At 47.7% G+C, this 23,861-nt stretch overlaps 1 protein-coding gene across 2 annotated transcripts in view; it reads right to left on the reverse strand.

Moving 5' to 3' along the window:
• The window catches only part of TMCC2 (transmembrane and coiled-coil domain family 2), a 524,849-nt gene that overhangs the window by 154,352 nt on the left and 346,636 nt on the right, over positions 1 to 23,861 (reverse strand). Inside the window, exon 2 of one of the 2 annotated variants that reach the window (XM_086923446.1) lies at positions 18,952 to 19,097. The exons of the other annotated variant lie outside the window; for it this stretch is intronic. Coding sequence (XP_086779572.1) covers positions 18,952 to 19,026 — 75 coding nt within the window. The 5' untranslated portion in view covers positions 19,027 to 19,097. The remainder of the gene's footprint in view (positions 1 to 18,951; positions 19,098 to 23,861) is intronic. 2 annotated transcript variants of the gene reach the window in all.

A 23,861-nucleotide genomic window follows, 5' to 3' on the forward strand; every position in this document is an offset into this window, starting at 1 on the left:
ACTGCCTACTGAGACTGTCTGCACGCACGTTCAGAACTCCGGCCAGATGATTTGCCATCAGACAAATCTGATGGTCCTGAACCCAGGACCAGAGACGCAGAGCCTCTCTGCAGAGACACTGCGACCCTACTCCTCCCTGTTTGTTGACATACCACATCGCGGTGGTGTTGTCCGTCAGGACTTGGACCGACCGACCGCAAAGGGAAGGGAGGAAGGCCTTGAGTGCCAAACGTATCGCCCGCAATTCCAGAAGGTTGATGTGAAGCAACCTTTCCTCTGGAGACCAAAGACATTTGACCTCCAGACGCCCCAGATGAGCACCCCACCCTAGAGTGGATGCATCCGTTATCACTGTGGCCACCGCTGGAGGCAGTTGAAAAGGCTTCCCTTGAGACAGGTTGCCTTCCACTCCCCACCCAGTCAGATCCGCTGCAGTTTCTCTGGAGATCCTCACAGACTCCCTGAGATCTCTGTTGTGTTGATACCACTGACTGTGGAGGTTCCACTGGAGTGCCCTCATGTGTGTGTTGACCAACAGAATGCAGGAAGCCATCAGACCAAGCAGGCGAAGGACCTTCAGGACTGGAACAACAGCTCCATTGAAAAATAAAGGAATCAACTCCTGTATGTCGCGAATCATTTGTGGAGGAGGGAATGCACGGCACACAGTTGAATCCAGTACCGCACCTATGAACAGGTTGCGCTGGGAGGGCACAAGGTGAGATTTGGGCACATTTATCGAAAAACCCAACCTGTGCAACAACGGAGTTGTCTCTTGCAGATGATGTAGCACCTTCTCTGGAGATTCTGCTTTGATCAGCCAATCGTCCAGATACGGGAATACCGGTATCTCCGATCTTCTGAGATGTGCTGCCACCACAGCCATCACCTTGGTGAAGACTCGAGGCACAGTAGTAAGACCAAACGGTAGAACCACAAACTGGTAATGTTGCGATCTTACCGCAAAACGGAGATACTTCCTGTGTGACTGCAGGATAGGGATGTGAAAATATGCATCCTGCAAGTCTTTTGACACCATCCAGTCTTCTTCCATCAGCGCCTGAAGAACCTGTGCAAGGGTGAGCATCTTGAACTTCTCTTGTTTTAGGTAAAGGTTCAAGATCCTGAGATCCAGGATTGAACGAAGTCTGCCATCCTTCTTGGGTATCAGGAAATACCGGGAGTAGCATCCCTGACCCCTTTCCTGCTCTGGAACCAACTCTATTGCACCCTTTCTTAACAGTGTCTCGACTTTCTCCTGCAGGAGTAACAGGTGTTCCTCCGTGCAAAAACCTTGGCAAGGAGGGTAATTCGGAGGGAATTCCCGAAAGGGAAGAGCATACCCATTTTCTACGAGATTGAGAACCCAAAGATCTGATGTAACCGATTCCCAATCCCGTAGAAAATAGGTAAGCTGACCCCCTACAGGACTCGCATGATCCGGAATGGCGGATCTAGGGCTGCTTTTCTGTGGCTGGGGGGTTGGAAGAGGTGGAGGAGGAGGAGGCTTGACGTCCTCAAGGATGAGCTCTTTGCTTACCCCTGTATGACTTATACAGCGGATTTTGCTGTTGCTGTTGCTGCTGCTGTTAACCTTGACGGTAGGGACGAAAAGAAGAACATCCAAAACCACTATTCCTTTTGGTAGATGAACCTCTGGTCTGCATCCCCAAAGATTTGGCAGTAGCCCTACTGTCCTTAAATATTTTCAAAGCTGCATCAGCTTTTTTACCAAAAAGTCCAACACCGTCAAAGGGCAAATCCAATAAGGCAGCCTGAACGTCTGCCGAAAAGTCCGATGACTTCAGCCAGGCAGCCCTTCTAGAGGCAACAGCAGTTCCCATGATGCGAGCAACTGAATCAGCAGTATCTAGCCCACTTTGGATCACTTGACGTGCAGCCGCCTGTGCATCAGCCAATACCTCATCGAAATCCTTCCTGTGGTCATCAGGAATTTTAGGAGCCAACAGTTGCAATGAATCCATCAGGGCATGTATGTATCTACCCATAAGGCAAGTGGCATTAGTCAATTTTCAAGCCATACTTGCTGAAGAGAAAGACTTCTTCGCAGTCTGATCCTGTTTCTTGGATTCCTTATCTGCAGGCACTTGAGGGAATGCACCAACAGTCTTTTTTGAACAGGCTGCCTGAATAACCAGACATTCAGGCAAAGGATGCGAGGATAAAAACTCAGGATCCCCAGGTGCAACTCTAGACCTCCTTGCAACACTTTTAGCCACTGCAGGAGCTGTAAAAAGCTTGCTCCAAACCTCCAAAATAGGTTCAGTTAATGCTTCATTAAAGAGAAGCAACAGTTCAATAACAGAACTTGGGGAATGGAGAACCTCAGTCAAGAGATTGGATTTATATTCCACTGTAGGCAAGGTTACATTTAAAAGTTCTGCAGACTTCCTCATGACCATGTGGTATGGCTTAACATCATGTGAAGGGGCATCAGACACAGATGGTAGCTCCCATTCAGGAGAAAGTTCCAAACCACTAGCTTCTCCTAGATCTTCAAAACAGTCCTCCTGAAGCTCACCTTCTTCCATCTCAGCCTCAGTTTCTCTATATTTTTGCTCCTCTATGAGGCGCTGAGCATCCCTTCTGGATCTCTCTTTCAACAGCCGCGCCATTGGATCCGTGAACGACTCCGACGGAGCCGGTATTGACGTTGAGATCGAATCCGTAGGCCCAGGACGCTGTTCTCGAGGTCGACTCGGAGCCGGTGACGTCGGTATCGGTGTCGACGACCTCGGCGGCGCCGAGTAATGCCAAGGCAGCGTCGGAGCCGGCATAAATGGCATGAAGGGAGCTGGAGCATAAGAGTGGGGAACTCCTAAATTATATGCCAGAGGACCCATAGGACCCGAAGGTGCACCAGAAGGGCACCATGCTCTGGAATAGACACCATACATAGAGTTTAAAGACGCAGTAGGGTCTTGACCTAGAGCTGAGAAAGGTGGGTAAGAACCCACAGACTGACCCTTCAGAGGTTCCGAATTTGCCTCCTCTTCATTCAAAGGGACTTCTTCATCCTCTCGAGCCAGAGACGGCGCCTGAGATAGATTCAAAACCGGAGTCGGTGATTGAACCTGCGACTCCGAAGGCGAAGCCTCACCTTCTGGATGCAAGACCTCTGGTGATGGAGACACCACATCCTTCCCATGCTTCCTCTTAGGCAACTTCGGTCTCAAGTCCGAATCCTTACCGGAGTGATGCCGAGATTCATGCCTTCACTTCTAATGCTTCTTTTTCGACTTCAAAGCATGACCGGATGACGACTTCGAAAGCGATGCCGAGCGGGATCTTGACCTCGACCTCGATCTCGACTTCGACCTCGCCCTTCTCGAACGGGATCTCAAAGTCTTCTTTTCTTTACTTCCTCTTAACTTCGCCATTAAAAGCTTAGTCTCCCTCTCTCGAAGTGCCTTCGGATTCATCTTCTTACACGAAGAACAGCTATCGACATCATGGTCCGAACTCAGGCACCAGATACAGTCCTCGTGCGGGTCCGTGATCGACATCATTTTGCCGCACTCTCTACATGGCTTGAATCCGGTCTTCATAGTCGAATCTTCAGAGAGACAAAGAAGCAAGAAAACAGAGAAAACAGTAACAAAGTTACCAACAGCTAGAGATTACCCGAAACCGTTAGCGTTGACGACGCGGAAAAAAGGGAACTGATGTCATCACGCCGGCGTGGGCCTAATATGGTGTCGGTGACGTCAGGCGTGCCTCTGTGACGTCGTCCACGTTGGCGCAAAGCTACAAAAAGAATTTCCGAATGTTGCTGACGCAAGGGGATATTCACAAGGTGAGGAATCCACTGGCAGATGTATCTATCAGAAACTCATTTACTGCTGGGATTGGAAATGGAATAGCAAATTTACCTGGTTCATAACTTTAGCATGGCTGGAAGTGCTTTTTATGGGAATATCTAAATTGTTAATGAAAAAAGTAACATGGTAATTTTTAAGGTATGTAGACAGTGTAAGAGCAGGTTGAGGTTATTGTAGTAGATATTTTTGGTACTGATATTTGTTTGGTAGATATTTGTGTTGCCTGAGTTAAGGCAGAGGACCTTGTTAGCTGTGTTGCCCGAGTTTAACGTTCACCTGTGTCATTAAGTTGAGTATTGCATTTTGACAACCCTGACAACTTGCACTCATAATAAATCTCAAAGCAAGGAGATAGATCCAACTCCCAGAAGAAAACCTCACCACAGTGAAAGAAGACCTCACAACATGAACCAAGTTAACATAGTTTCAAGTGTCAATGTATTGTTATAAACTCCCGCTGTCTACACAATTGCCCAAGACTGCTTCTTTTTCTTTCTAAACGCACACCTCCTCCGACTCCTCCCTTTCCTACAGCATCACATTCACTGAATGCATGTCATGGTGTGATACTGTATATAACAAGTCAAGCATAAATTACACACCTAAACTGTGATCTAAAGCCCTTTCCGTGGGTAGATAGCTCAGTGAGATATGCTGTAGCTCTCAAATGGGGTGTATACATGTGTGTGTGTAATCTGCCAGCTTCACACTTAGTCATTCATTTTTCTGAAGTAGATCCACTGAATATTAACACCTAGTATTTACAGTGCTTTAAAGTGACAAAGACCACAGCTAGCAAGCACTATAAAAACAAGATATCACGTTTTATAGTTCCAATCTTTAAACCAGTCATATAATATAACACTATAGATAGATAATTGTTTAGGCACAAATGTTGTTCACTTATTTGCTTCAGAGTCAGAAGGCTCCCTTGCAGAAATTCAGATCGGGTATTACATCTGACTTTCAGCAGTGCCAATTGATGATGTGGGTGGAGCCAGTGGAGCAAGTGGGTTGAGCCGGGGAAAGTGGGTGGGGCCTCTTACAAACATTTGAGCACCTGGACTTCATATTTTATAAATTAAGTACTGGTGTACGGTATACACAGGAGATGCCCTTATTTTCTATGTTTGTTATTGTCAGTTTTGACTCGAGAGGGCTAAAGTCTGGAAGAGGGTTCAATTTGTGTTTGTAGTTGTCTATGGCACGGAGCATTTGCATGAATTTGAAGAACTGGGATTTTGTAAGTCATAATCTGTGATCAGGTCAGCATATGATTTAATGTCAGTAGTCCCCAAACTGTGACAGACCGATGGCATCCCACTGCTGCAAGCCTGTCAACCCGCTCACCTCCGGGAGCTAATCGACATCCCACAATGGGGTCTCCGTGGTCAGCCTTCGATATCATGATAGTGAGCGCATGGCACTATACAAGCAATTAAGTGGGATTTTAGTGGGAAGAGGAAAAGAGGCATGTGGCCCCGGCTGTACAGGTGGACCAGGCTCCTCAGTTCTAGTTGGAAAGCAGGGTTGTCTCTACCTTCAAACAGCCAGCAATTAATAGGATGCACCTGAATGTCCCAATAGTAGAAATGTAGGTCTTTGACACCCAGTCCCTCATCGTATGGTGACTGCACACCCTTTTTATCTCCCACTCTCTGAGTCCCCCTGTTCCAGAAATAAGAGGTGAGGGTGGACCTTAGTGCATTGGAGAATGTGGGGAGCAACTGATATGGGTAATGCTGTCTTATGTACAGGATTTGGGGGAGGGTGATCATTTTGTATGGGTCACCTCTGCCCACTATACGAGCGGCAGCTTACCCCAGGCCTCTGTCTTAATTTTTAGTTTGTTCAGGAGAGATGAGATGTTCAAGTCCCAACTTTCCTCTTGGTTCATGGAAATGTGGATTCCTAAATATATGCATACGTCGGGTCTTGTCTCCAAGACTGGCGAGTTCAGAGGAGGGAACTGAGTTATGCCTGTGATAAGGATCACTTTTGATTTGTCCAAATTAACAATTGGTTTTTAGGCAGCACTGTATATTTCAAGAAAGCGCATTATTCTCGGGATGGAGTCTTGTGGTTTTTGTATATACAGCAGGACATCGTCTACAGACAGTGTGATTCATTCCGCTAACTCCCCACCCCACTCCATACCCCGTACCTGTGCATCCTGTAGTATAAACTGAGCAAGTGGTTCTTCCATTAGGGCAAAGAGTAGTGGGGAAAGGGAGCATCCCTGTCAAGTGCCTCTGGCGATGGGAAAGGGACGGGACAACACTCCATTTACCCGGACTCTAGCCTGGCCTTGGAGTACAAGAGATGAATGTATGTCCGGAATCTGGACCCAAAGGTAATTCGTTCTATAATCTGGTAGATGAAAAGTCCGTGATATTGAATCAAAGGCTTTTGTCAAAATCCAAGAGGGCCATGGCTGATGGGTCTGATAGTTTTCTGCGTTGGCCAGAACAACATGAAGTCGCCTAATACAGTGTCTGGTTTGCCTGTGTGGGAGGAATCCATTCTGATTCCCTCTTATTAATGATCGAGCCAACCCCAGACACTGTGGCAGCCAGGACTCTAGCTAGTATTTTGACTTCCGTATTAATCGGTGCTATGGGCAAGTTGGAGGTACAGTCACTGAAGAGTTTCCCTGGTTTTGAGATGGCCACTATTGTGGCCTCACTGAGAACGTCCAGCCATTATTTTGTCGGAGTGCCTCATTGTACATGTCCTTCAGTAGGCCCACCAATTTACTGGTGTTTCTTTTAAAGATTTAAACAAGGAAACAGAGATTGGATTTCTGCTAGAATCTCACTTTCCTCAATCATGGCATCCAGAACAGCTCTGTCATCGTTACCAAGTGCCATTATTGGTAAAGCTTTTACTATGGGGTGATCTGTCTCTTCCTTTGGGATGTCAATCACCTTAAATAGGGATTCGTAATATGTAGCAAAGGGGTCTTCAATGTTATTCAATGTGTTAAGCAAGCCCAGGTTGGGGTCCACTACCTTGGCCACTATTCTAAGTTTGATATCTCAAGTAGCTAACCAATCTAACTTCCCTGTCTTGTCATCCTGTTTGTATATTCTATGTTGTGACACGGTGAACCTACACCCTGCTACCTCTAGTAAATTCACCTTAGGGTTTGCATAAAATATTGATTTTTGTCACTCAACGTCCGCAGGTGGGCGACTAATGAGCTCTCCCAAGGAGGCCTCAAGGTCTAAAATCTCTGCCTGTCCCTACACCTGCCCACCACCAGGGCCGGACTGGCCGTAGCGGGCACCAGGTAATCCCCCGGTGCGCCGCACGGGTGGGGGCCGATTTTGGACACCATGGGGGCCGTTTTTGTTACAGGGCCATTTTGCAGCATAGCTGCAAAATCGTCCCTGTACCAAAATCGTCCGAAAACTGGCCCCGGCAAAGAGCTCGGCGGCACCCACAACCCCCCCCCCCTCTCCCAAGGGAGGGGGGTTGCTCGCCGAGCACTTTGCCAGGGCCGGTTTTGGTTTTCAGTCCGGCCCTGGCCACCACCTGATCGTGGCCTTCAATGCTTCCCACACGGTGAGTGGGGAGGAGACCAAGTTTGCTTTTTTTTGTAAATATTTATCTATATTGTGCCCTACACCATTGGCAACCCGTCCTTCAAGGCCACAACAGGGGTTGATTCTCCACAGTCCCACTGTGGCTCCGCTAATTATAAGTTCTATCTGAGAATGGTTGGACAGGCCCCAGGGGAGTATCCGGGCTAATAAAATTGCCACCAGATCCACAGCCGGGGCAAAGAAGTAATCCAACGATGAGTGTGAGCCATGGGCACCCAAGTGATACATGAATATTCGGTCAGAGGGGTGCATGATTCTTTAGACATAGCTCAGATCGAATGTGGTTGACAAAGCCAGGAGGTCTAAACATTGCGTATTACGACTCCACCGGGTGCATTACGGAATTGAAATTCCCCCCAACCACAATCCTCCACATGGGTAAATCAAGAAACAAGTCAAATAGGGCTCCCAAAGTGACCCCCAACAGAGTAGGGGAGACATAAATACTCACTAGAGATCAAAATCCTCCTTCAAGAATGCCCTGGACAGCAACATATCATCCTAAGGCATCATGCTGAACCTCACCTATCATCATGGGAAGGGATTTGTGTAAAAGAACTGCCCCTTCCCTGGATCCTCTTGTGAATCTGGAATACCTATATAGGTGTGTCTCCTGCAAGAAGATCACCTGTGAAGCATGTCTCTAAGCGTATTGTAGGAGGGCTCCCCAGCTATACCTTGTCATTAAGGCCATTCACATTCCAGTAGATTAGTTTAATATCTTTACATATTCACGGGCTGATCATTGCAATTGTGAAGTGTTTGAGGCATTGATGTGGCTTCTAGTACACCTGTGTAGATAAAACTTCCAACAGCATGAATAAACTTCCCCCTAACTACCCTCAATCCTACACTTCCCAACGTGAACCATCTGTCGCCCTGAACTTTGAACAAAATGACTTCCCAAGTGGTCTACTACCCATCTGACTGAGTTTAGCACCATAAACTCGTTTATGTGTGACCCAGTAACATTTAAGAGTATTTATGAACCATTCTTGGCGACCCTGTTTGAGTATGAAATGTCTTTTTTGTCCACATTGTTATACCAGATCATTGCCTGTGGCCTGGTTCGTGGAGCATCTGACCCACATTGGCTGTGGTTCATCGACCCGGGTGCTCTTAAACCTGCCGTCTATGCCTTCCAATACTTTCTGAAGAGAGGATGGGAGTAGGTGCTAGGAGGCACTGCCCAGAGTTGACTCTGTGTTGGTTTCCTCACAATCTGATAGGTCGAATTGCCTTGAATTGCAGAAGAGTTATCATAATTCGAGCACCTTATTAGAATAGTTGTCACCAGTGGCGGTAAGATGTCAGTGGGCACCTTATCACCTCCACACAGTGTGGGGCTTTGAGTCATTGAGCTCCTCACTCTGCAGAGAAGAATTGGTCACATCTACCTGTTTGTATAAATTGTTGGTCTTGATGAAATGCCACCAGATTGCTCCACGACTTCCTAAGACATGAAACATGTTGACCCATAGCTTAGACCTGAGCTTACTAGCAGGTTTATAGGTGATCGATACGCCCTTTAACTTGCAGAGACAGAGACCATTATATCCCAAGTGTCTCTGCCATCTTTCCTTCTTTTTTGTGTTGTAATTTTTTATTGAAGTAAAGGTTTACAACAATGTTGCCAAGAAACAAAGGCAGTGGTGAGCAACACTGAATAGCACAGTAAGGGTGGGGGGGGAGGGGAAAGGACGGGAGGGGGGTGAGAGGAGGAGAGGCGGGAATGTCAAGGGGGCGCATGTCCCGTTGATGGGTGCCAGACACCAGGTGGTGGTTGCAGTGTACTGGGCCGTAGGCATTCCTCCCAGTGCAGTCAGCGTTGGGCCCATGGGCAGTGGGGCCTCTGGAGGTGGGGTAAGAGTAGTAGGGGATGTCCTGGGGGCACCGCTCTGGACCGGTGGGGGGAGGGCAGGGCAGATAGGGGAAAAGCTGTCGCCCATGCCGCGGGTCGCGGTGGGGTGTGGGTCTTGAACCAGGATGAGAGTGCCGAGGTGGAGGGAAGGGGTCGCGTTGGAGGTGCTCAAGGGGTTCGGGGAGCAGGCTGTGGTGGAAAATCCTAGGTGGCCAGTCTGTTGGGGCATACCGTGTCCTCTCAAGGGGAGCGCATGAAGGGGAAATGATGTGCAATGGCGAGGGTCCATGCGGAAGGGGCCGTCAGCGTGCCCAACAGGGAAGAGAGGATAAAAAAAGGGAGGGCAAGGGTTGAAAAAAGGGAGAGGGGGCACGGCCGTGGGCTGGGAGTGGCAGGATGGGCTCCACGGGGGGATTGGTGGAGAGAGAGGAATGGAGAAGGAAATGCGAGAGAGACAGAGAGGAGAAAGCGGACCGGGCGGTGAAGGGGGGAAGAGGGGGAGAAGGGAGGGAGGCCCTGGTGGGTATGCGGGCCAGGAATACAAATGGGAGAGTTGGGGGCCCAGCCAGTGCATGGGTGGCACAGACAAGGAAGCTGTGTCAGGAATCAGGGGAGTGGAGCACAGATAGCCTTTACGCCCATCGAGGGTTGGGGGTGGTCCGAGGTGGTGTTGACGCGATCAGCCTCAGTTGGCATCTTGGAGGAAGGGTGCCCATGTCTGAGTGAACCCCTTGGTATGGTCCTGCATACTGTACATAACGCGTTCATGGGACACGTCTTTATTATTGCCACCATCCAGGCTTCCTGAGAGGGGGTCTACCTTCTTTCTAAGCTCAACATCAACCAGGAATCTCACCTTAAAAGTTGTTTTGCGGCATCTGGTTGACAGTTGATTTTATCTACACACTTTTCACCAATCTTCTCACATTGTAGGCAGCCACGGCCCGTGCAGGTAAGAGCAGTGGGGCTAGGTTGGGAGAGGGGGTGGAATTAGACAGATGACCACAAGGGCATATTAAATAAATAATTAATTTTCCCTCGTTGTCGTCTGCCAAAATCTCCCACCAGCTGACCTCACCCACCACCTATCTTACCTGCATGGGCCACAACTGGTTATAGGACTCACCATTCATTGTCCTACTGTGCTCAGTTGGCAAATTTAATAAAAGGTCTCTACCAAGAGCCCTGTTGCAGAGCCCACCAGTTATTGCAGCACCAGCCTAGCGAGGAGCACAGCCCAATGATGAAGCAAGGCACTTTCAGGTGAGTGAGGGCAACTGTTCTCAAAAACACATGCTTTTCAGGGTACCTGCACTCAGCTAGAGATAAATTCTCTGGGGCTGAATCTCCTTGAAAGAGTATACTGTGATTTGGCTAGGGTCCAGGGACAGCCTGGTCACAATGGGTGGGAGCAGAGCCTCATCTGTGCTGGATCCCCCAAAGCCCTGGGATCTGATTGTTCCCCTTGTCTGCCCAAGGCTTGCCAAGTTTATCTCCTCCGCCGTCAGCTCACTGGTCTATTTGTTCGGAATGTATTGCCGGTCTCTTAGGGGTGGTTTTGCAAGTATTCTCAAAGCCTGCTGTTCACTTGCTCCTCAACCCATCCAAGGTCTATTCCGGGGAGTCAAATGAGAATAATTTCTCTTGGTGCAGCACTTTAAGTCTGGCTGGGTAGAGCAGCATATTTCTTAGATGCATGGCCCTCAGTTTTGTTTGACTCCCCAAAAATATTTCCGAGATGCTGTACTTTCGTGGTGCAATAAAGGGAAATCGACACCTTGAAGAATTGGCATCGCAGTTTACCACTTTCTCTTGCTGTACGAAATATCAGGACCCGGACAGCATAGTTTAGTATTTACATCATCATCAATGATCTGGCCGGGTCCTGGCTGGGGTGCCTGGGGGCCAGCGACCTGCACACCTTTTCCAGAAAAAAACATGTGGGTAATTGACTATCGGGCACCCAGAATCTAAACCACGTCTGTAGAAATAGCGTTGGTTCAGACCCCTCAGTTCCCTTGGGAAGCCCCACCAAGCGCAAATGGTTTCAACGGGCTCTCCCTTCCATGTCTTGAATCAGTTGTTCAACCCATATTGATGTTGCTGTTAGGTTTTTGATATCTTAGGCCACCTTGGAAAGATCATCCTCGGCTGCTGAAATTCTAGATTCTGCTTCTTTGGAGCACTCCACAAGATTACGACCATCCTGAAGGAGTAACAATAATTCGACGCCCATGCCTCTGATTTTATCTTCTAGCATCTTTTGGGAGGTTTGGATGGCCTGCAGAAGAATTTAAAGTGATACCTGTCCATTTGTTTGTGTACTCTAAGACCAGGGAGTGTTCCTGTTGTTCTGTTTAAGGCGGGGAGTGTTTTGTGTATTTATCTATTTTTATCTGGTGCCCAGGGCTCTGGGTATTGTCTTTACCCAAGAGTTGTTATTGTTTGGGTGCGCCCCTTCCGGCACCCTGCCCGGTTCTGGTGGATAGCTGTCCAGTTGGCACCGCCTGTGTTAGGGGTGAGCGCCGGGTAACGGCCTGTACACTAGGGCTCTTATTTAACTTGCGGAGATGGAGAATCTCGGACAGATTCCGGTTTGGGATTATTAGTTCTGGCCTTTAATGGATTCAGACGCCTGACCTTCAGCATCAGATTGCACAGGGCCCAGAGTGCTCCACAGCCTTTTCATTGCCCAACATGCTTGGCCCTTGGTCCTTCGGGCCCCTGGCCTCACCTGTCTGAAGGTGTTAGAATCTGTACCACAGCACATCCCGCTGCACAGACCTCCTTCATGATGATCAATCTCATTTTCTCTGCTGTAGTCCCCCTCAGATCTCCCCCACCAGGCCATGAAGCCAGCAGCTCTCTGGGCCATGAGCATCACTCCTCTGCTCTTATCAGCCGATCACCGCTTCTCATTGCCATCAGTTAACGCAAAGCTTTAGGTCACACAAAGGGCTCCCTATCTCCCAGTCAGGGATGTGGCCTGTTTCTTCACGGGGCTGCCTGGCGCCAGACTCCCGATATAGGAGTGCCACACGCCCGATCTCCAGGTCATCTTTTGGCTTTTGACTGGCGCTCCACCAACTCAACGGTTCATCCTAGCACTGTTACACACCTTTTGGAGCAGTGGTCAGGGCTCATACCACTGATGGCCACACTCCGCAATCCCTCTAGGCATCCGATGCAATCAGTGCAAGAGGAAGTTCCAGGGCCACCAGACAGCCCTTCTCACACCAGAGCAGCCCCAGGGTGTCATGCAGCTCAAGTGCAGTATATCTGGGTAGGATCTTTCAGGATTGATGGTGCAGTTAGGTGAGGTCGGTCAGGAGACAATCTAACATGCAGCAGTCCTCTTGGGCTACCTTCCCAAAGTCCCTAGCATGGGAACCTTTCAGACAGCAGTCTTCTGAAGGACAAAGCTGACCTCCTGAGTCAGGTATTTCAAGGGCATGGTCTCGGAACCTTTGGACATATGGCAGGGGGAGTAGAATGGAATCGATTTTTAAGCTATTTTTGACAATATTCTGTAGCCAAATGTCTTTTGTGATGCTCTACCAGGAGGGAAAATATTTGTAAATTTATCTCCCCTCTGGGGTTAGGGACCGGGAGTCACTGCTTTCTGGTGGAGCCTTTACCCTTCTGAGAATTCTGATTCTGAAAAAAACTGTTTCTGTTTTGGTTGTTGCTATTGATCTTCCTGTGAGTGCCATTAATTTTCATTTTTAAAGGCAACTACTGTTGCCATTGACCATACCCTTTGACCCATATTTAGTAAAGTTCTACCTTTTTTTCAAAGTTGTGTCAGTCCTAACCATGAGGATTGCTTCATCGAAAAACTGTAACACACGTCTTGTATAACCAAATAAGCAGAGTCCTCAGATGCACTGATTGTCTGGTCAGATGTTATCATCCACGTCTTGAGAATTTTTTTATTCCTATCTAGCAAGTTTGGAAGCAAATCAATAAAAATATTTAGAGAATCCAAAATGACTCTGTTGTATCGGCCTAGTGGAGCTGTGGAACGTGCTGCTCACAAAGCTGTAGTAAAGGCTGTACAGGCTTTCATACACTATGTAACCATCCATATGCTTTTTTTCTCCAGTAGGAAAGGCTGAACTAGCAACATTAAGGGGCTTTTTAACTGCAGTTACTATCAGAGTCCAGATGCGGAGCTTCTCTCAAGAAGGGCAGTAGAAGAACTACAGGTGTCGGAACCTCATGAGGTCGGATTGATGTGGATGGCAATGTTATGGAAGGAGATGAACCCTCTTGACCTCTGGGTCATTGCTGCCAATGCTTCTGGAGTAGTTGCTACCAAGGCTACGAGAGAGGCAACCTCTAATGGAAAATAATGGAAGCTGCCTCTTGTTACAAGCTAGCAAAATGGATATTTTCAAATTAAAAATGCACTGTTGACATTTGGCTAAACCTGCACATCAAGGCATTGGACCTGACCCTTTTGGGTCAAAGAGCATGAAAAGTGTTGAGGGTCAAGGGACTTGTACGTCACTTAGATCCCTAGCCGATCTAACAGGTACCCACAAAAGAAATGCAATATCACTGCCACTGGCTAGAAACGCGTATACATCAACCTACCTGGGACCAGGGTCAAGACAAAAAGCTACTGGGATGTCTGACTGGAGGAAATAAATCCTTTCGGCCCATGGTAGGCTATTGAAGGCTGTTGTGCTGTGGAGGACTCTCCAGGTCTGTGCCTTAGCTCCAGCAAGGTACATCTTGTAGGTGTTCACCTGCAGTCTCACACTGCTGATGAAGTGAAAAGAACACCACAACATTCACTGAGATTGACAGCAAGGTTATATAAATTGCTCGTACCTACTGACAAACCCTCAACCATTTGTGTTTGTGTGCATTCTGGTTCAGGTCTTCCTTGAACACACCACCAGGACGTCCAAGTTCACTAAGAAGAAAAATTACCTTCTCGGGAAACAGATATTCAAGCTGAGTGGCCCTTCCGAAGGAGGTAAGGCAGTACTGACAACCAGGCTTGGCAAGGTGAATCCGGATCAAGCATCCTGTGGTCTCCCTGGTTTTCTATAAGAAGCTCATAATAAGAGAAGATGGAGATAAGCTATAGAAAAATGCCTCATGGAATCCATATTAAGGCTATCCTCTAGTTTCTGAACCTTCTGCTCATCCCAGAGGGGAAAAGGTCACATTTGTTTGCCACATGAGGTTCAAAAGAATCAACCATTGGATTAACTTAGGCCATGTAAAAGTGGTTGAGGACTTCCTGGAGAATTTCCTCTACTTGTTACAAAATTTGCTCAGGTTGATTACTCTGGTATCATTGGTCCTGGAAAGGCTGGAGACCAGCAGGAACATACTATTTTGCAAGGCCTTCTTCCACTGAGTCAATGCCAGCTTGCAATAAATGAGGAGTGTATACCCCGTTACTTTTTGGCATAGAAGAGGAATGTGGTGATGTCTGTGTAATCATCAGCACTCTGGATCGCACCACTGGCAGGAATGATTTCAGAGCTAAGAGGATTGCTTTTAGTTCTAACCAGGTACGAGGGCAATGTTGGCTTGACCCACATGGAATTGGAAGGGATCACTGACAACTCTTGCTCTTCCACAGACTAGACCAGCCGAGAATGTGGAGGGATCATCTACTCCTTGGTCCACCTCGGTGTAAGGGGGACCTTGCTACAGCACTACTGTGGCAGGGGTGGTGTCTATTAGTTCTACTGCTTTTCCTGATCTCTCATGTGATTAATTGGAGCCTGCTGGTGTCCCTGAACCCTGGGGAGATTAATCTCCAGCGCTTCTACATGCACACTTAGAGACTCTCTGCTTGCCGGAAGAATTGTGATTTTCTTCCCAAATGATAAATGCACAGCCTGGGAGCTAGGTTCAACAACTTGGAGGAAGAATCAAAAGAGGGCTTTTTTTATGAAACTGGAAATATGATCAAGACTGCCCACAAGTGTAACTGGACTCAACTATCTGGTGCAAGACTGTAGAGTAACCATAGCTGAAGACTTGGTCCCATGACCTGCATCCAGGAGGAAGTATGACTTCACATCACTGTGGAACGGGCCTTGCACGCCACATCCCTAAGAGGCTAGCTTAAACTTAGCTGCCACATTGGTTTGGGACACCTGCACCAAAATGAGGCACTGCGCTCAATTCCACAGTCCAACTGGATCTAAGGACCAGAAATGTTGGCTATGAGAGGCCATCACCTTTGGGGTGCTCCACACATCTTCCAGGGATTGTGACAACAGGCTCTGGTTGGAACTAGTTTTCTGATACCAGGGATAATAATGTCTAATGACCAATAATATCACAGCCCCATGAAAGGATGAAGGTGCCTGGGGTATATGAGGGTAGATCATTCTCTTCTTTAAAAGTTCCTGTGAGAATGTTTACGTGTATGCGTTTGATGGAGAGCTAAAAAATGCATCACTGCACCTGTTCTGAGAACATGCTGACCCTGATTTATCATCCTGCTAGGAGATATCGATTTATAGGTCATGCAAGAGAGTCTTCAATTATGTGATGGCTGGGAAGAGGGCAAGCATCAAGATATTGTGAAATGTTCGATCCGGATTCTATTTCCCTCAATGAGAATCGTACGGAGAGTTGCATACTCTCAAAAATGTGTTTTAATTGTGCCTTACTGAGCGAGTAAGTTTTAGATACCCTTTCCACTCAGCACAGAAGACATATTCACTCTGCTTCTGCTCAAAGAGTCAGACTACTGAACACACTCAATCTCACCTACCTGACTGAATCTTTATTTGATTCTGCATTTTAGAGGCTTTACTTTCTGACACCCCCTGCCTGACTTCTCTCACAATTTTCCAAAGTTTCTCTTGTTTAGTATCCGAGGGAATTTCCCTTCATGGGAAACGGAATTTGCTCCATCTGCTTTATGACAACTTTAGGCAATCTGTCTTTTCTCTTTTGTATTGATTTGAATTACACTAATTAACATACTCATGCCTTGACTTTTGGCCTTTGACAATGTTAAAAGATTTGAGATTGTAAAGTAACTAATCTGTTAATAAACATTCACAATTTGCAAATATACTATCGCCTGTCATTGTGGAGACAAATGTGCTACACTGTCATTGATGTATTGTTGTTGATTTGTTTATGTCACGCCTCAGTCCAGGACAAAAAGGTCCATCTGGTTGAGTGCAGCCTGTACTCGAGTTTGCACCAAAGATTTGTATGTTGCAAGTCACATTTCCGCTGCAACAAGAAAGACAGTCTGAGTGTAGAGATGTATGAATGTAGCTTTATGTGACACATAATACCATTACATTGGTCTTCAGCTAACATAGATCGGTTACAATAAATGTTATGAATAAGATAGTGTGGTATGCTATAATTATGAGACAGTCACTCCCAGGACAATTTATATTCCTTATCTGCACAAAAACTAAACTGAACATCACTAGTTAGTCTTTCAAGCCATGAAAATGTGTATGCTTGTGCAAATTCAACAAAGCCTGTCTTCTGCTTTTATTGGGAAAATAAGCAAAGGCAAGAAAACCGAGACGGGACCATTTAAAGAGCTCAGCGCAGGTAGGGGACGGATGGTTTTCTAAATGCATTGCTCTAATCGAAAACTGTTATGCAAACCATGCATACCAACAAAATGTGAGTTCCTGGGATCTGCGCTTCCAACAGGATGAAAAAGGTGAAGGGTCTCTAAAAGGGGTGGGTTCAAATAAGCGTAACTAGGAATCCTTTCCAAGAGCAATGGGCCTATAATCACCAGTGTGGCTTAAAACATGCAAACCAAAATGATGTCCTTTACACAGGGTGCCCCGGGACCAGAATGTGTGTGCCTCTCTATGAGTTTTCTGTTGCTGCATCCAGACATGTCAGTCAACAACAAACAAATATACCTAAAGCAAGTCAGACCTAATTGGCTTCACCAATGCTTTTCAGCTGTATCAAATAAATGAACAACAGCAACGATTTTGTTATGAATGGTTAGAGTGGAAAGTATTTACATTTTGAAAATATAGCACTGTGAATTAACCAGTACTTCGATCCTGTGGGAGGACTAGTGGTCTTCGAAGTGCTGCAGACACACCTATTTTCCCCTTCACACCACTTTCTTCGGTAGTTTCTCTATTAAACACTTTCGACATGTTTCTGTTCTGTGGATTTGTATTGCGTAGGTAATCACCTGTGAGTGTATCCAGGCACTGCAGCAGGCATTTAGGCATAAGACTAAGGGTGTTTTAGTGCCCAACTAGCAGACTTGAGTATTCACAAGGGGTTATACCCAGAAAGTGTCACTGGGACCTGGGTTATCAACGTGATAAGAGGAAGGGGTCCCAGTAATCAATGAGCAGTTTACTACATAGTAACAAAAATGAAAAAACCAAGAAACACTTCTGTACACATTGTTTTAATCACAATGTGAAATGTATATAACAAATATATATTTGTTATATACATTTCACATTGTGATTAAAACAATGTGTACAGAAGTGTTTCTTGGTTTTTTCATTTTTGTTACTATGTAGTAAACTGCTCATTGATTACTGGGACCCCTTCCTCTTATCACAACTTGCAGACTTAGCCGAAGAGCCAGGTCTTCAGCTTCTTGCAGAATTCAAGAAGTGAGGAGGAGGCCCTGGTGTGTTGAGGGAGGTCGTTCCATGTCTTCTTCTCGCCATTGCTTTCTGAAATTCTTCATCTGCATATATCACACTTTCTCAAAAAACCATTAGCACACACGTGACTATCAGTCTGCAGAGGGGGCAAGCATTGGATGTGCATGTAGTCTGCACACAGCTATAGCCCCGTGAAGGCACTGTGAGAAACTCGCACTGCTTTCAGACTCCGCTTCAGAGCACTCACTCATGAACTGTCATAAACATCCACCCACCCACAACCTGAGCTCACTCAGGTATCTGGAGGCAACTCAGTTCAAAGTATAAAACAGCATGAAATAAGACAGAAACAACATCATGAAAAATAGCAAATCGTCATAGGCAATGTAAGATTTAGTCAAATCTTTTCAATGCTAACAGGGATTGCATCTCTGACATGGATTGGTTACCTGAAGGGTTTTTGAGACCTCGGTAACAGATCGTGCTGTCGGGTTGGCACTACAGTTACACTGCAGGACTATAGAGCCGTGACAAGGACCCGTCCCAAAGTCGTTATCTAATTACTGCCGGGTCTGAGACCCGGTCCTCTTAAAGCCCTGCATCTGCATGCCGGATTTACGGCAAATACACACAAATTATTATTTCGGTAGTACAACTCTCTCGCAATGTCATTGGCAGCAGCGGAAGGCTTTATATAAGCTAACATCTTAAGACAGAGATCGCGCGTCTAGGATTTTCTTCGGAGGTCTGTTCTAGTTTTGATAGAAACACACCATTTAACATCAGCCAAACAACCCTAAAAGGAAACAGACGTTGTATTACTCCAGCCCCATTTTACCAGAACTGTAAAGAGTAACCATGCAGCAACTCGTTAAATATCAAGTTTTCCATCAGTGGGATCACCCCACCCATGGGCATGGAAAACAATCGAACTTTATAGTCTCCCCAAATAGTTACTGTACTTTCACGCATAAAAGGTAGCAGCAGCATCTCCACAGCAACCCTGTGGCTACAGCACCGGCAATACTTACAAAGGTTCCCAGCAGAGAGTTTAGCAGCACAATCCGCTTCATGGGACAGGAATCCGAGGACTGGATTTCTGGCATGAGGACACTGAGAGGGGTGCTCAATGCCGCTTGGGTCACTACTCCCTCGCAGGGAAAGTCCTCTTCGCCTTCTGCCATGGTTTCATTTGAGTTAAGGAATATAAGTGAGGAAATCAAATATAAGGGGAGCAGGCAGAGCAGAGATTAACACCACAGGCTCCGCTGCTCGCAATTGACAGGAACAGCCAGCTGAATCCGGCTCCAGTGAAAATGGTACAACCCAGAGGCAATTTATCTGATGTCAACCGTTCACTAGGTGAAGGGTGGGGGGGAGGGACAGATGCAGATCATCGCTATGGCTGCCCCATCTTTTTTCACAACAGTAAAACCAATAATTTCAAACATCATTAAGGCTGTTTGACAAATGAGATTATAAGAATACATAGTGGCATTTTTATGGATCTACTAAAAACACAGTGTCAGATGTACTAAACAACTAAATTTGACTGTAAAAATTATACGACTGGAGTGTTTAAAAGATAATATAGGAGCAACCAATATTGAAGGCAAACAGCCACATCTGCCGAGTATATTGGCTATTGATGGAGTTCAAGAGGTTAAACTGATACCATGCCACATGCAGGACAAATGTCAACTGAACCGCTGGCTGGGTTTCCTCTAATACAATGGTACCTTGCCACTACACTATTCTGGCTCTGAGGGAGCAGTGAGTGTGGCATGTGCTTTCGAGAGTGGGTGAAGCACGCAGTAAGTGCAAGTGGAGTGGTAAAAGAGCACATATTGTGTACTGCTGTAGACTACAGTATGGAATGTGCGTGGGGAGGCACAGGAAGGAACGAGATGAATTACAGTCTGTGTGTTGAGGTGCGTGGGTGTATATTATGGGGGTAACACCGCACAAGTATGCAGCTGATTTAATGAACGTGTTTCTAATGAGTGAAATGCACAGGGATTTAAAATCATGCAGCAACTTTACAGTAGAAAAGCTTCTCTGCCGTGTAATGTAGTGGGATAGAGAAGCATACAGTAGGAGGCGGTCCTATTGTGTGCAACTCGGACTGTCCGCCACACCCTCATCCACAGACTGAGCTGGGGGGTCCCAGAGATAGGAAACTGTCACTTTTGAGAAGCCTGTGCTTGCTTTCCAGGAACTTTGAAACGGCAGACTTAGAGTGTGGCTTCTCTCTCAGCTTTATGTCGAAATGGGGACCAGGGGCCCACAAGGGGCGAAGGCGTTGGAGGAGGAGAAAAATAAATAAGCATAGTGCATGGAAGAAGATGTGGATCTAGAGTATGTACATTTCTAGTGTAAGCAATCCAAATGGAGTCAGTGCATGACATGCTTTACATTGTGCTTGTGTGTACCTGATTAGTTATGTAGGATGTGCGCCTGTGTAATGCCAAGACAAAAGAGTACTCAGTGGATTGCAGATGTTGTTGCTGAATGATGACTCTATGCCTCTGAAGTGCAGAAGGATGTATGCAAGCCAGGGACAGCACACCACGTGCATGCCCGTGAACTTTGGAGATTGTGAGTCAATGTAGTGCAGAAGAATGAAAGTGGGCTGTTGGTTGCACCGTGCATGCAAGCATGTAAACTGCGAGGATTGTTTCCATGGGTAGTGAAAAAGAATGGATGGTTTCAACAAAACTTAAGTAAGCATGTGAGGGGTGTGCAGGTTATGGATACTGATAGTAGAATCTCCATCTCTATGAGGATAGCTGTTAAGGTTGTTTTAACTGTACACTATAGACTATAGACACTATAGAAAGATACCCATATAGTGGAGAAGTGTGGCTCAATGGTTAGAAGCGGCAGAGGTCGGCCCAGGACCAGCGTTCAATTCCTGATGCGTCCAGGTGCAGGACCAATGTCAACGGGCCCGATAAATTTCGCCTCTGTGCCACTCTAACCATGGAGTTCCACTCTGCAACTCTGGGCAATAGCTTGCTTAATCTCCACTCTGGCCCCATCACCGCCAGGGATGCCTGGCTGCACCTTGGGGATGCCTAGTAAAGGGACCATCTCACAGGAAAAGCCAGGACGGGTTCCCCAGTGGAACAGCGCTGGGACGCTCCAGGGTAACCATGCACTCGATAAATCCAACATTCATTCATTCATTCATAGTATATTGCACAATGTCAAAGTGTGTGTAGCTGTGACGAGCATGTGTCTTTGAACCTCAAGAGGCAGGCAAGCCACAGACTGCATCCTCTTTGAATGTGTTTTGCTAGAAAGTGTTTGCACCTGCGTAATGCAGGAAAATGGAGGCATACAGTAGATAGCACTTTGTATGTATGTAGCTGTTAAGTATTTGTGTAGAGCAGGAGGAAAGAGAAATGCAGCAGACTTTAGTCTGTGAATTGACTGCTGTGAGTGTTGGTGCCTGCACAGAGCAGCGGAATCACGCTCAGTGAATTTATTTGACAGGTCTAATTAGACAGTAATGGAATCATTACAGATCATATGAGTTCAAGGGCAGCAGAGAAGCAAAAACACTGGCAAGAGGGGGTTGTTCTTCTACCAATTCAGCTATCCTAATTGCACTGATCGCATTCATGGTAAAGAATTTACAAACCAGTTTACAAATTGCTGCCCCACTGACCAACCACTAACATAATAATAGAAATCAGCATGGTGCTGCCACAAAGTCACACCTAAAGGACAACACTTACGTGCTCAAAGAAGGTATATATAACTTCCTATCTTATTTGCTCCTGTGGTAATCACATTTTTGCAGGAGACTTCAGCCTTCACTGGGTTGATCCTAACAACAACATGTCATCCTCTTATGCTATCTTCCAGTATGAGAATAACTTGATCCAACATCGTCTTAAACCCACACACATCAAAAAGGCCATCTTGAATCTCATAATCACCAAACAAACTGTGTTCTATAATTGGATCCCATCACAGTGGATTGGTACGGTCACCATTAAATTCCCTTTTGTTTTAAGTTCACCATTAACAACAACATTGGTCAACCTAAGAGACAGACAAAGTGAGTTTGGGACCTGACTAATACCAAACAACATAATGTTGTCACTAGATTCAGGGCAAAACACAATTGGTTTTCATTGAATCATGATGTGAATGACACTATTAATAAATGTAATAATGCCACTACTTAGCTCATGAACACCCCCGCGCCGCACGGCCACCAGCTGCTGCGTGTGCCTCCCCTTCTATTGTGCCTCGCTGCCCGATTGCCGCCTCGTGACCACGCCCCCTCCTTCGAGCGGCGTGGTCCGTGATCGGCGCTCCTCACCCTGTGCCCCTGATGTATTTACTGTGTAGACTTGTTTTTGCTCTGATTGTTGTTTTTCCCGCTGTATTGCCTGTTTTTTTCCTGCCTGTTGCCGCCCTCCGTCTTCCCTCCCCGCTCCCCGCTCCCCGCCACCACCGCTGACCCCGCCCCTTTTTTCCTTCTGTTCCCTCCCCGCTCCCGCCTCCCAGCTGCTCCGCCCACCCGCGCACTTGGCCATATATGGCGACCGTGCGACGCAGGTGAGTGTGACCTAGTTCTAGGACACCCCCGCGCCGCACGGCCACCAGCTGCTGCGTGTGCCTCCCCTTCTATTGTGCCTCGCTGCCCGATTGCCGCCTCGTGACCACGCCCCCTCCTTCAAGCGGCGTGGTCCGTGATCGGCGCTCCTCACCCTGTGCCCCTGGTGTATTTACTGTGTAGACTTGTTTTTGCTCTGATTGTTGTTTTTCCCGCTGTATTGCCTGTTTTTTTCCTGCCTGTTGCCGCCCTCCGTCTTCCCTCCCCGCTCCCCGCTTCCCGCCACCACCGCTGACCCCGCCCCTTTTTTCCTTCTGTTCCCTCCCCGCCTCCCAGCTGCTCCGCCCACCCGCGCACTTGGCCATATATGGCGACCGTGCGACGCAGGTGAGTGTGACCTAGTTCTAGGACACCCCCGCGCCGCACGGCCACCAGCTGCTGCGTGTGCCTCCCCTTCTATTGTGCCTCGCTGCCCGATTGCCGCCTCGTGACCACGCCCCCTCCGTGCGGCGTGGTCCGTGATCGGTGCTCCTCACCCTGTGCCCCTGGTGTATTTACTGTGTAGACTTGTTTTTGCTCTGATTGTTGTTTTTCCCGCTGTATTGCCTGTTTTTTTCCTGCCTGTTGCCGCCCTCCGTCTTCCCTCCCCGCTCCCCGCTTCCCGCCACCACCGCTGACCCCGCCCCTTTTTTCCTTCTGCTCCCTCCCCGCTCCCGCCTCCCAGCTGCTCCGCCCACCCGCGCACTTCGCCATATATGGCGACCGTGCGAACGTGCAGCGGTCACGCGCAGCGGGCGCGCCGATTCTGCGCCGAAGGCGCGCCAAAGGTAAGCCCGTCTACGCCCGTCCGCGCCTGGACCGCGCCCAGTGCCAGGACCCCTGGCCCTCGAGGACCCCGATCGACCCGACTGACGTACACCGCCGCCACCCTCATCGCACTCAACACCGGCCGAGTCCCGGGATGCTACAGAGCCACCCCACGATGCATCCACGGACCCTTCAGCTGCAAGACCTGCAAGTTCACCTGCATCCGGACCTGCCCGACACCAGCACCTGCCAAGCCGAACACCAGCAGCAACCACCTCAAGTGCATCCTGCTCAACACCCGCTCCATCCACAGACACGCCATCGAACTCTGGAACCTCCTAGACGCCACAGCCCCTGACTTTGCCTTCATCACGGAGACCTGGATGAACGCCTCATCAGCGCCCGACATCGCCATCGCCATCCCAGAAGGCTACAAGATCACCCGGAGGGACCGCAACGCCAACCAGGTGGGAGGAGGCATCGCCATCATCCACAAGAACACCATCCGCATTACGACCAGCACCGACAACACCCCACCCTCCGCCGAACACCTGCATTTCC

Source organism: Lissotriton vulgaris, chromosome 5 (genome assembly GCF_964263255.1).
Source record: "Lissotriton vulgaris chromosome 5, aLisVul1.2, whole genome shotgun sequence".
NCBI classification, from domain to species: Eukaryota; Metazoa; Chordata; class Amphibia; order Caudata; family Salamandridae; genus Lissotriton; species Lissotriton vulgaris.